General features: G+C 40.4%; 1 protein-coding gene across 5 annotated transcripts in view; it reads left to right on the top strand.

The window, feature by feature from the left end:
- Positions 1–12,861, top strand: part of OPTN (optineurin) — a 50,924-nt gene that overhangs the window by 22,962 nt on the left and 15,101 nt on the right. For all 5 annotated transcript variants that reach the window (XM_005656827.3, XM_005656828.3, NM_213961.1 and 2 more), the window contains 5 exon segments: positions 6,334–6,436; positions 8,118–8,233; positions 9,861–10,010; positions 10,380–10,473; positions 12,201–12,359. In XM_005656827.3, the coding sequence (XP_005656884.1) occupies positions 6,334–6,436; positions 8,118–8,233; positions 9,861–10,010; positions 10,380–10,473; positions 12,201–12,359 (622 nt within the window).

The following is a 12,861-nucleotide window of genomic DNA, read 5'->3' as shown; positions in this document are numbered from 1 at the left end:
TGAGTTCACTTTCAAGCAGAGCGTTAGGTAAGGGTCAGCTTCACTCTTCTGCATGTCAATACCTAGTTGTGCTTTTGGCGGTACCCACGGCATATGGAAGTGCCTGGGCCAGGGATCATCTGTTGAAGTTGATTCCTTACTGAACTGTCTTGAGACCTTTGGTGTAAATCAGTTGATCATAAATGTAATGATTAATTCCTAAATGCTCAGTTTTATTCAGTTGATCTTAGGTTTGTCCATATGCCAATACTACCCTGTCTTAAATTACTTTAGTTTTATAGTAAATTTTGAAATTGGGGAACCTGAGTCCTCCAATGTTGTTCTTCTTTAAAAATTGTTTGGGCTGTTCTGGGTCCCTTGTTTGTCTATATAATTCTCAGGATAAGGTTGTTAATTTTGGAGAAGAAGCCAGATGGGATATTTTTATGGGGGATCGATTTGGGGAGCATTTCCATCTTTCAATATTAAGTCTTCTGATCCATGAACATGGGTGTCTTTCCATTTACTTAAGTCATCTTTCATTTCTTTCAATGATGTGCTGAAATTTTCAGCATACAAGTCTTGCACTTTTTTTCCCCCAAAGTCATTCCTCTGTATTCTGGTCTTTTTGGCGCTATTATACATGAACTTGTTTTCTTAATTTCATTTTTTTTCTCTCTCTGTCTCTTTTTTCCCCTTTTGGTTGCATCCACCAAAGCATCCCAGGCTTACAGAAGTTCCTGGGCCAGGGATCAAACCTGAGCCGCAGCTGCAACTTAAGCCACAACTGCAGCAATGCTGGATCCTTAACCCACTGTGTGGGCTGGGGATTGAACCCATGCTGCCACAGAGATGACACCAGATCCTTAACCTGCTGTCCCACAGCAGGAACTCCTTTATTTCATTTCTGCATTATTCTTTGCTAGTGCAGAGAAGTACAGCTGATTTTGTATATTGATCTTACAGCCTGCAGCCTTGCTGTATTACTACCAATAATCTTTTTTAGTGGCTTCCTTAGGATTTTCTTTTTTTTTTTTTTTCTTTTTCTTTTTTGTCTTTTTAGGGCCGCACCCATGGCATATGGAGGTTCCCAGGTTAGAGGTCTTATTCGAGTTGTTGCTGCTGGCCTATGCCAGAGCCACAGCAATGCCAGATCCGAGCCGCATCTGCGACCTACAGCACAGCTCACGCCAATGCCGGATCCTTTAACCCACTGAGTGAGGCCAGGGATTGAACCCACATCCTCATAGATACTAGTTGGGTTTGTTACCGCTGAGTCATGAAGGGAACTCCTAGTACCATGTATTCTAATGGAGTAAGGTCTTTGTCCTACCCAAAAACACAGTAATAATGCACAGAAAAATAAATAAAAGCATTATTTTTACACCTTAATTATTACAGCCAATTTTTAAGGAGAAAATGTTATGTTTTGAAAAAGACTTTTATAGTCATGAGTAATGAGCATGTTTCTGTTCCATTGACACATTTACCCTCCTGAGTTCTGTTCACCATTCTAAGAAGTCGAGTTAGCCAGTAAGTCATCCTTCCTTAGACAACATGAGTAGCTTTAATAATAAAAGTGTAAACTTAGGAATTTGCTCATTATATACATCTGATCTTTCATACGATCTAGTATATTATTCCTGCTTTCAAAATAATGATGCTCTCTGTCTGGAGGTAGCTTTTCAGATTGCAGCTGGGAAGTCATGCCTGCCTTTGAGATGGGTGTTTCCCTCTCTCACCTTGAGGGCCCTATGGAGGGTCCCTTTCTTAGCATGAAATTTCTACCTTGTGAGCCAGCCTCCCAAATATTTAACACCTGGCAAGTCAGTGAGCCAGTGGAAAGACTAATTTGCTCTCTGTGGATATCAGGACAACCTCCTGGCTAAGGTAGACTGAAACCAAGAAATAAATTCACCTGAACAGCCTGGCTTGACTGCCTATGTAGGCTACGAGGAAAACACACTCCCAAGATCTAGCGTGTCTTTCTGAAATACATAAGTGTTCATCTTCAGCTGTTTTCATTAGTCATGAGAAATAGGGGTAATAGTCTGAAATTTACTCTTAAAACCTTTAGGTCATTTGTGGGGAGAGGGAACAGTAGACTTGTCTTTTCACCATTTGTCAGGATTCATATTTAATTTGCGTCTTCTGAACAAACTTAAACTGATAGCCAGGAAGGAGAGGGAAATTGTGTAGGGAGTGTGACCCAGGATGACTGAGAGGAAAGTTAGCCCACCATGGAAATTTGCCCTAAGAAACTAAGTTGCAGTTCAAATGTATGTCAGAAGCTTGTGTCACATGCGAGTGGTGAATAGGGCTTATCCTCAACCCTGCACCAGTTAGCTCTTAACCCATTTATTTGCTTAGCTAGAAACTATGCCTGTGTACCAAATAGGTTAGGCAATTTGCAACAGGTACAGATGCTGTTTTTTTTTTTTTTATTATCACTAAGTTCTTTTTTATTTTATTTATTTTTATTTATTATTGCTATTTTTTTCTTTTTAAGTCCGAACCTGTGGCACATGGAAGTTCCCAGGCTAGGGGTCGAATCGGAGCTGCAGCTGGAGGCTTACACACCAGCCACAGCAACACCAGATCCAAGTCCCATCTGCAATCTATACCACAGCTCTTGGCAACACCAGATCCTTAACCCACTGAGTGAGGCCAGGGATCAAACCCGAATCTTCATGGATACTAGTTGGGTTCCTTACCGATGAGCCATGGCAGGACCTCCCCACCTTTCCTTCTTTATACAGCTTTTTTTTTTCTTACTTCTATGCATGATTACCTTTTAGAAATTGGCTTAGTTTCCCCACCCTCCTCCCCAGTGAAGACGTTTCTCAGTTACATCCAAACATAGTAGTAGTCTAGTAGTTTGAAGACTTTTCTCCTGGAGTCAGCCTGGTTGCTGTCTAGGTCCTCCTGTATTACTGTCATCTTGGGATCTCCCCTTAGCATCATCCTGTGGAATTCCTTCAGCTCTTCTCTGCTGGATCACCTGTTTCCTGGATCCAGTGCCTTTCTTACTTTCTAAATATCTTTAAATGTCTCCACTAACCTTCTAAGAAAGAATATATGGGGGGAATATTTTCTGGGATGTGTATATCTGAAAATCTCTCTTGCTGCCTTAATACTTAATGTACAGTTTGCTAGCTATAAGATTCTCTATTGGATATAATTTTCCCTCCAGATCTTGAAAGCATTCTTAATCTTTGGAATAAAACTTCTTTTTGTTTTTCCTCTCCCCCACAGTTTGTCTTGTCCCGAGATTTCTTTTTCTGTTTTTTAATAGGGTTGCATCCATAGCATATAGAGGTTCCAGGCTTGGGGTCAAATTGGAGCTTCAGCTGCCAGCCTACCACAGTCACAGCAATATGGGATCTGAGCCGAGTCTGGGACCTACACCACAGCTCACGGCAGCGCCAGATCCTTTAACTCCATTTTTTTTTTTTTTTTTTTTTTTTTTTTTTTTTTTTTTTTCGCCAGATCCTTTAACCCACTGAGCGAGGCCAGGGATTGGACCCACATCCTCATGGATACTGGTTGGGTTTGTTACTGCTGAGCCACAATGTGAACTCCTGTCCCAAGATTTCTTAAATTTCACATGTGCTTTGGTATTAGCTTGTTTTCATCCTGTTTGTTTAGGACACTCTTGGCCTCTTTTATTCTGAAAACTCATGTTCTTCAGTTCTTGAAAATGATCTTGAATTAATTTAAAGATAACTCTTACCCTCAGTTTTCTATGCTCTCATTCTAGCACTACTGTTATTTTGAATTGGACCTCCTGGACCAGTCCTCTAATTATCTTAACTCGTTTTCTATTCTTCTCTCTCTTACTTCCCTCTTTTTCTCTCCCCCTCCCCGCTTTCACTCTTGCACTCTTCTGCTTCCTGACACATTTAATCAACTTTCATCGTCTTTTTTTGGGGGGTGGGGAGGTGCCATTCAAAAATGTTTGATTCAGAGTTCCTGTCGTGGCACAGCGGAAATGAATCCGACTAGGAACCAAGAGGTTGCGGGTTTGATCCCTGGCCTCGTTTAGAGGGTTAAGGATCCAAAAAGACAAAAGAGAGGAAAAAAGTTTGATTCCATTTTATTATGGTGGTAAAATGTTTCCTTCTTTCTCTAAGCATATTAATGATAGTTTTTTGTTTGTTTGTTTGTTTGTCTTTTTGCCTTTTCTAGGGCCACACCCGTGGCACATGGAGGTTCCCAGGCTAGGGGTCTAATTGGAGCTGTAGCTGCCAAGCCTACGCCAGAGCCACAGCAATTTGGCATCTGAGCCGTGTCTGCAACCTACACCGCAGCTCGCGGCAATGCCAGATCCTTAACCCACTGAGCAAGGCCAGGGATGGAACCCGCAACCTCGTGGTTCCTAGTCAGATTCGTTAACCACTGAGCCAGGACGGAAACTCCTAATGATAGTTTCTTTGAAATTTTTTGCCTTGGCATATTCTTAATTTCAGTAAGGTTTTTTTTTTTTTTTTTTTTTTTCTGACTTACTTTTATCTGTTTCATTTAGGGTTTACCTTGAATGTCTGGTAATCTTGTCTATTTGATCATATTAAAGTGGGGATTACGGAGTTCCCGTCGTGGCGCAGTGGTTAACGAATCCGACTAGGAACCATGAGGTTGCGGGTTCGATCCCTGCCCTTGCTCAGTGGGTTAACGATCACAGCGTTGCCGTGAGCTGTGGTGTAGGTGCAGACGCGGCTCAGATCCCGCGTTGCTGTGGCTCTGGCGTAGGCCAGTGGCTACAGCTCCGATTCAACCCTACCCTGGGAACCTCCATATGCCGCGGGAGCGGCCCAAAAATAGCAACAATAACAACAACAACACAACAAAAAAGACAAAGACAAAAAAATAAAAAAAAAAAATAAAAGTGGGGGTTAGGATTCTCGCTGTGGTGCAGTGGATTATAGATCTGGTGTTGTCTCTGCAGTGGCTTAGATCACTGCTGAAGCACAGGTTTGATCCCTGGTCCAGCTCAGTGGGTTAAGGATCTGGCATCGTTGCAGCTGTGGCTCAGATTCTATCCCTGTCCTGGGAACTTCCATAGGCCAAGGGAGCAGCCAAAAAACAAAAACAAAAACAAAAGCAACAGTTGAGGGTTAGAGCCTGATAGAAGTGCCATGTGCATGTGTAGGCGATCTGGCCAGAAGGATTCCTTGGGAAAGCCCTATTCCAGAAACTTTAAATCTTTCATTATCCTGATCAAATTCTCCAGAGGATACTCTTTCAGTCTCCTGTCTGAAGGATGCTTTTCTAGTTGCCAGCATTCTTGAGACGAATAGGAGGGTCTCAGTATTCTGTAAGTTCCCTTCTTTTTAGTAGGAAACCTAACCCCTGAACTCTGATTAATGTCTCTGTCCAGACACCCTTTATTTTATGATCTTGTAGGCCTTCCTAAATAGGTCCCAACTCTATCCCCAAAGGTACCTCTTGTCATTTATTCCTGAGCCTTTGAGGTCCCACACTGTGAACTGGGTTTGAACTTGGCTCTCCCTGATGTTGGGTCTGATCTAGGCTTCTTGGGCTGCCAAGTCAGTTCCCACTTACATCTATACTTCCCAAATGTTCTTCCTATTATTTCCTCCCCCGTTCTCTTTGTTCTTGCAGGTATATGGCTTTTTAAAGTCATTTTAGTGGCATTTGGGGTGAGAGAAAAATTACATGCATATAATTAATCTACCATATTTCTCTCTCTCTCTCTTTTTTTTTTTTTTTTTTTGGCTCTGCCTGTGGCATGTGGAAGTCCCTGGGCCAGGGTCGAACTTGTACTACAGCAATAACAATGCTGGATCCTTAACCACTAGGCCATAGGGATCTCCTGATCTATCATCTTTAAACCAGGCTTCTTTTTATTTAATTTGTATTGGGATGGCTTTCATATGATTATGATTCATTGTAAGAATGCTGCTATCTTTGTTTGTTTTCACAAACTCATAAAATTAGGAAAAGACTTGGTTTTTAGACCCATCTGTCTGTTGAATCCTTAAAAAGGGACACCCGCTCTCATGTAGCACACACGCATGCACGTGTACACACATAAAACACCAATTTAAACACTATTTCTCTGCATTATAGTGACATGAAAAGAGGCAGTGTTTTTTGGTGTTTAAGATAAATTATACCTATCTTCTACCTCTGCGTGCAGTCATACCTTAAGTCAGTTCTAGCCAGTTTCAGGTTGAAAGTGAAAACAGAACTAATACAGTAACTGCGAAGAGCTTTTGAAAACGTTGATCCTTTATCCAGATATTGAACAATGTCCTTTTTAGTGCTTCCACAGTTGTTAATCTTCTGGACGCCAAAGAGAAAGTAACTTTTCTATATTCTATAATTTTTCAGAATTTTAGATTTTGAAAAGAAAGCCAAGGATCGTTCTGAGACTGAGACCCAGACAGAAGAGCACAAAGAACAAGAGAAAGAAGAGGAGAAAAGCCCAGAAACTGTGGGTACTAAGAGTCTCAGACTGTTATCACACCTGCATTGGACAGGAGAGTAGTCGGGTGCTGAAGCAGTCTTGTGATGTGTTATTGGCTTTAGAAACAGGGAAACAATTTTCACATTGAATATTTTCTATTTCTCTCAGTTTTCCTTGTCCTGATCCAAATTTCACTCATTGTAAATTGTAGTGAGAAGTGTTCCTGGAGTTCCTGTCATGGCTCAGTGGTTAACGAATCCGACTAGGAACCATGAGGTTGCGGCTTCGATCCCTGGCCTTGCTCAGTAGGTTAAGGATCTGGTGTTGCCCTGAGCTGTACTGTAGGTTGCAGACGCGGCTCAGATCCTGCGTTGCTGTGGCTCTGGCGTAGGCCGGCGGCTCCAGCCCTAAAAAGACAAAAAAAAAAAAAAAAAAAAAAAAAGAAGTGTTCCTGTCCTAGTGATTGATTCTAGGAAATCATGCCTCGATCTCTTCTTGATAGATCTCCACTCCAGAATTCCTAAGTGAACACTAATTGAGAAAGGAATTTTGTCCAATTTGTAATGGACAATTTGTAATGAGATCATTTTTGAGGATATGACCCAGAAACTTAAGGTAGAATTGAAAGATCTTAGTTCTATCCCACCACTGGTTTGAATAAAATAGTTTGAATGAGGAGTTCCCGTTGTGGCGAAAGGGTTAACAAACCCAACTAGGAACCATGAGGTTGCAGGTTCAATCCCTGGTCTTGCTCAGTGGGTTAAGGATCCGGCGTTGCCGTGAGCTGTGGTGTAGGTCGCAGACACGGCTCAGATTCCGTGCTGCTGTGGCTCTGGCGTAGGCCGGTGGCTCCAGCTCCGATTAGACCCCTAGCCTGGGACCCTCCATATGCTGCAGGTACAGCCCTAGAAAAAGACAAAAAAAAAAATAGTTTCAGTGATAAAAGGTTCATGTTTACATACATGTCTGTTCTGTAGCAACTCAGAGACACGCCTTGTAGCCTGCAAATACACCTCCTCAGCTCTGGGAAAGCTGATGAAACCAGAAAGTTGTAAGACCCACAGAAACCCATGAGAAAGGCATTTATATAAAACACTCCCTTTAGCTAATTTATTCAACAAATATACAGCAGAGCCTACTGTATGCCGTGCTCTGGGCCAAGTCCCCTACTTTCAAGAGAATGGAGAACATTTTAAAAACTGAGATGAAGAGAGCGCCCATTAGTAATAGTACCTTCCTGACTAAAACGAATCAACAACTAATTTTAGAAAAGTACTGAGGCTTCCATGGCACTGTAAAACTTATTGACAAAAATTTTAGAGCTGCCACGAAAAGGGCAGCACAGTGAAAACAGCAGAGTAAACTAGAAACATAGTCAGCCATGGAATACAGGCCTGAATTGCCCGCTGGGTAAGTTAGGTTGTGCTTGGACGTCACTGTGATCTATGTACCTCTGAACCATGATCAGGATTATTCATTTCAATTATGATAAAGTCATTATTACAAGTGCATGCAGGTTGATCAGTTAGTGCGCTATGAGGAAACAGAGTTGTATCCAAAGAATTTCTTTTCACACAAGATACTGGGGCATTAATTATCAAAAGTGTAATCAATTCCCCATTCAGTCTTAACTGGACACACAGGGGTTCTCACAAAGAGGTTCAGTTAGCCTCTGATGAATGGGTGTTTGCGATTTCTTGCATGACAGGTTGGAAGTGAAGTGGAAATGTTAAACCTTCAGGTGACAACCCTGTTTAAGGAGCTTCAGGAGGCTCACACGAAACTCAGTGAAGCTGAGCTCATGAAGAAGAGACTTCAAGAAAAGTAAGCATAAGAGATGTACAGTTTTACAAAGTATGTTCACACACAAAAACATAGTTGTGTTACTGTGTTTCTAAGTAAAAGAAAAAGAGACCTAATTAAAATATGAATTCAGAAGACGCTAATGTTCAGGTTAATATAGAAACATGAAATTCTTATAGTAATGGGGGGAAATGGGCCCAGGGATGCCGATTCTGCTGTGGAGGGGGGGCATTTGTTAAACATATATGAGGACCTGTAAAAAGCAGCGAGCCAGACTTCCTGTGACTTACGTGAGCCAACAACATTGATGTGAACAAACATAAAACAAAGCTACAGAGAACAAGAAGAACTTGAGTGAGATTTATTTTGGAAAAAAAAAATTGATTTTCAATCAGTTATGAAGGATAATATATAAATTGTGAAAATTTTGCATTTGCTTGTTTCTCTTGACATTAGAAGTTACCCCAAATTTAGGAAAGCTAAGTTGATGTTGTCCTTTGGATCAGCTGGCAGATATTTTTGGTACCACATACAAGTGCATGCTTCTGTGGAGTTACACTGACCAAGGCTTTGTGTTATTATGGTAATCTGGTACAGCACAGCAGCTGATGGCTGAGGACTTTGGGTAAATAGACTTAGGTTGAGATATGGATTTGCCCCTTATTTGTAGCATTGCCTTGGGCAAGTTATTTAACCTAAGCCTCAGTTCTATCATCTGTAAACTGTGTGTCATAATTCTGATTTTGTAATGTATTCGGTAAGCTAATGTTTAACATGCTTTGCATTAATGACTTACAGATAGCTATCATTGGTTCATATTTGCTCTTATAATGTTGAAATTCTCTCTCTGACCTTTAAGAGGACATGAAGTACTTCCTTCTCCCCTGCTGAATCTTTGTCAGAGATCGTATTTTTTGTGCTTAACAGAGCCTATAACTTTTTTTGTGTGCGTGTGTGTCTTTTTGCCTTTTCCAGGGCCGCTCCTGTGGCATATGGAGGTTCCCAGGGTAGGGGTCTAATCAGAGCTGTAGCTGCCAGCCTACACCAGAGCCACAGCATCGAGGGATCTGAGCCACATCTGCGACCTACACCACAGCTCACGGTAACGCCAGATCCTTAACCCACTGAGCAAGGCCAGGGATGGAACCCGCAACCTCATGGTTCCTAGTCGGATTCGTTAACCACTGAGCCATGACGGGAACTCCAAGAGCCTATAACTTTTAAAAATATTAAAGATATACATGGCTCACCATATGAGAAGCACCTCTAGCTGATTACTATTTTGGTCTTTGTCCAAATAACAAAAATATATTTGTATGACAAGTTGAAACAGTTGCTCCAAGTAGGCAGTAGCTTGTGTGATTTTAAGATCTGTACTTGTTTATTTATGTTAGGCATAAGCATTCAGAAATACGTAAAATTTTTTTACAAAAATCTGTATTTTTTTATATTCAGACATGAAGGTTCAGAAGTACTACTTACTAATTCTAATAAAGAAGCATGGGGGATAAAATACTTAATTTTGTACTGTTATTTTTTTGAAAATGTAATCCTAAAATTCTTTGTATTTGCTGCATATCTGGGGGTTTGGTTAAAAGCCACTGAGAAATGAAAGAACATTGTTTGTCCTCATGAAACTTTTTCTTAGATGTCAGGCACTTGAAAGGAAAAATTCTGCAACCCCATCAGAGCTGAATGAAAAGCAAGAGCTTCTTTATAATAACAAAAAGTTGGAGCTCCAAGTGGAAAGCATGAGATCAGAAATTAAAATGGAGCAAGCCAAAACAGAAGAGGAAAAGTGAGTATGCTATGATCAATGGCTACTTGCTAAAAGAAGAAAGACTGGTTCTTTTCTGCAGACTGGAATCAGGATGTGAGAATAAATTTAAATAATTTCTCTTTTATTTATTTGAAGGAGTACCAGAAGACCTTCCCGAGGAGATAAAACTTAAATTGTATTAAAACAATTATGAGAATTATTTGTAATCTATCTTGATTTTTTTAAGGGAAAAATTGTGTTCTTTGAGAGAAAGAACAGGCTAGGGGGTGGTGGGATGAAAAAGATGGGAGAGAAGATTTTGCTACTTGAGTGTTCAGAAGAAGGGAGGCAAAATTAAGTTTCTATGGTATTTTCCCTGATTGCATTTTACAATTTCTTTTTAAATAGGTCCAAATTAACTACTCTACAGTTGACCCACAACAGGCTTCTTCAAGAATACAATAATGCACTGAAAACAATTGAGGAACTGAAAAGAAGAGAGGTACGTGGAAAACAAAATTACTTTCATAGCTTAGTAGTGAACAGAACTGTTTACCACTTTATGAAAATATATAAAGTAGTCGTGTTAATCCTTACCTAAGTCTGGTTTCAAAGGTTGTTTTTCCACTTATATTTGATTTCTGGTGCCTAAGTGTTTACAACTCCTGATGTTCCATGTAGAGTGTGCTTTGTGTATAAAGACAGTGTTCATGTCTTATGATCAGGGAATAAACTTTTAGCATTCCTAATGGTGGGTGGGTTTGTTGGAGAGCTGAGCGTGGGCTCCTCCAGGCTTAGTGTACAGTGAGACTGCCTGGAGCTATCACAGGGCTAGCTTGCCTGCTGTCAGCGAAATTGAGACCCTGGACTTAACGGGCTACAACTTAAAATTAGTTATAATGCCCAACATGGTGTGATAATTTAAACACCATGGATGGATATGTGAGGTGGTAAATGTGTTAATTAAGCCAATGGTGGCATTCCTTCACAGTGTAGAATCTACTCATCATGGTATACGCTTTAAATATTTTACAGTTTTATTTGTCAATTTTACCTTAGTAAAGTTGGAATAAATAAAGACTATGGAAGCTTTGAATTTAGAAGGGGTTTTGGGGTTTATATTCTTTGCAATATACTTTTTGTTTTCATTCATTTTTACTAGAATATTGTTCTTCTCTAGGACTTAGTAAATTCCTATTTTATTTTTTTTTAAATTTGATTAAGTATAGTTGATTTACAATGTCATGCCAATTTCTGCTGTACAGCAAAGTGACCCAGTCATACATATATATATATATATACACACACACATTATTTGTCTCATATTATCTTCCATCATCTTCTATCACAAGAGATTGGATATAGTTCCCTATGAGTACATTTTTAACTTAAACATTCCACTGACACCATAAAGTAAGAGTAATGTGAGTGGAAGAATAGGAGAGTATCAGCAAGTTGCAACCCCACTGAGATAGGAGTTTGTTATTATCTTCCTTATTTTAGTGGGGTGGGTTCTTTCTTTCTTTCTTTCTTTCTTTCTTTCCTTCCTTCCTTCCTTCCTTCCTTCCTTCCTTCCTTCCTTCCTTCCTTCCTTCTCTCTCTCTCTCTCTCTCTCTCTCTCTCTCTCTCTCTTTCTTTCTTTCTTTCTTTCTTTCTTTCTTTCATGGCTGCACCTACGGCATACGGAAGTTCCCAGGCTAGAGACTGAACTTGCACCTCCCAGCAACTCGAGCTACTGCAGCTGGATTCTTAACCCACCACACCACAGTGGGAACTCCTATTCTCTTTCTTTCTTCTTTTCAAAAAAATTTTTTTTATTTTGCTTTTCAGGGCTGCAGCTGTGGCATATGGACATTCCCAGGCTAGGGGTCAAATTGGAGCTGCAGCTACTGGCCCGCATCATAGCCGCAGAATCACGGGATCCTTAACCCACTCAGTGAGGCCAGGGATCGAACCCGCATCCTCACAGATACTAGTTGGGTTCTTAACCCAGTGAGCCACAACAGGAAATCCCCGTTTTTCTTTTTATTAATCATTGTTTTAAATAAGGAAGTTATTATGTGCAAGCTGTAAGTTAAGTGCATGCAAGTGCCTGAATAAGTTATCACCGCTGATTAACAAAACAGTTTAGAGCCAGTCATTAAAAAGAAAAATACACCTTCATCTAATTTTATTCAAATAGGTTGAATTATTTCAAAACTACTTCTAGAATAAGCTTGTCTTTTTCAGTCTGAAAAAGTGGATAAGGTGGTGCTGCAGGAACTGAATGGAAAGCTGGAAATGGCAGAGAAGGCCCTGGCTTCCAAGCAGCTCCAAATGGATGAGATGAAGCAGACCATTGCCAAGCAAGAGAAGGACCTGGAAACCATGGCTGTTCTCAGGGCTCAGGTAAGCTGCGATCCCAAACATGGGCTGAGGGAGGCCAACCCTGATTATATTCTCTAACGGGAAAGTATTTAAAGTATATGTTTTGATTTTATATTATTTTCACCAGTATATATTTTTAAACTTTCTTATGGAAGTATATCACATGTGGAAAGTACCAATTTTGAAGTGCATTACTCGCTGAATTCATCCATTCTACAGTTGATAGATAGCTGGATTATTTCCAGTTTGGGGTTTGTGATTAATGTTGCTCTGACATTCTTGTGCACATCTCTTTGTTCACCTGTGCATCCATTTCTGTTGGATACACACCTAGGGGTGGAACTGCTTGTGCCCAGTGTAAGCAGATTACTCAGTTTTTATAGATGATGCCAAAGAGGTTTCCAAAGTGGTTGTACCAGTTTTCACTCCCATCAACAGAGTCCTGTTGTTCTACCTCCTTACCCATACTTGTGCTATCAGTATTTTTACTTTTATTTTTAAGCATTGTAGTGGGTTTATAATG

This window comes from Sus scrofa, chromosome 10 (genome assembly GCF_000003025.6).
Source record: "Sus scrofa isolate TJ Tabasco breed Duroc chromosome 10, Sscrofa11.1, whole genome shotgun sequence".
In the NCBI taxonomy this organism is placed as follows: Eukaryota; Metazoa; Chordata; class Mammalia; order Artiodactyla; family Suidae; genus Sus; species Sus scrofa.
Note: the sequence above shows the minus strand (reverse complement) of the source record. Positions and strands in the feature narration are given on the sequence as shown.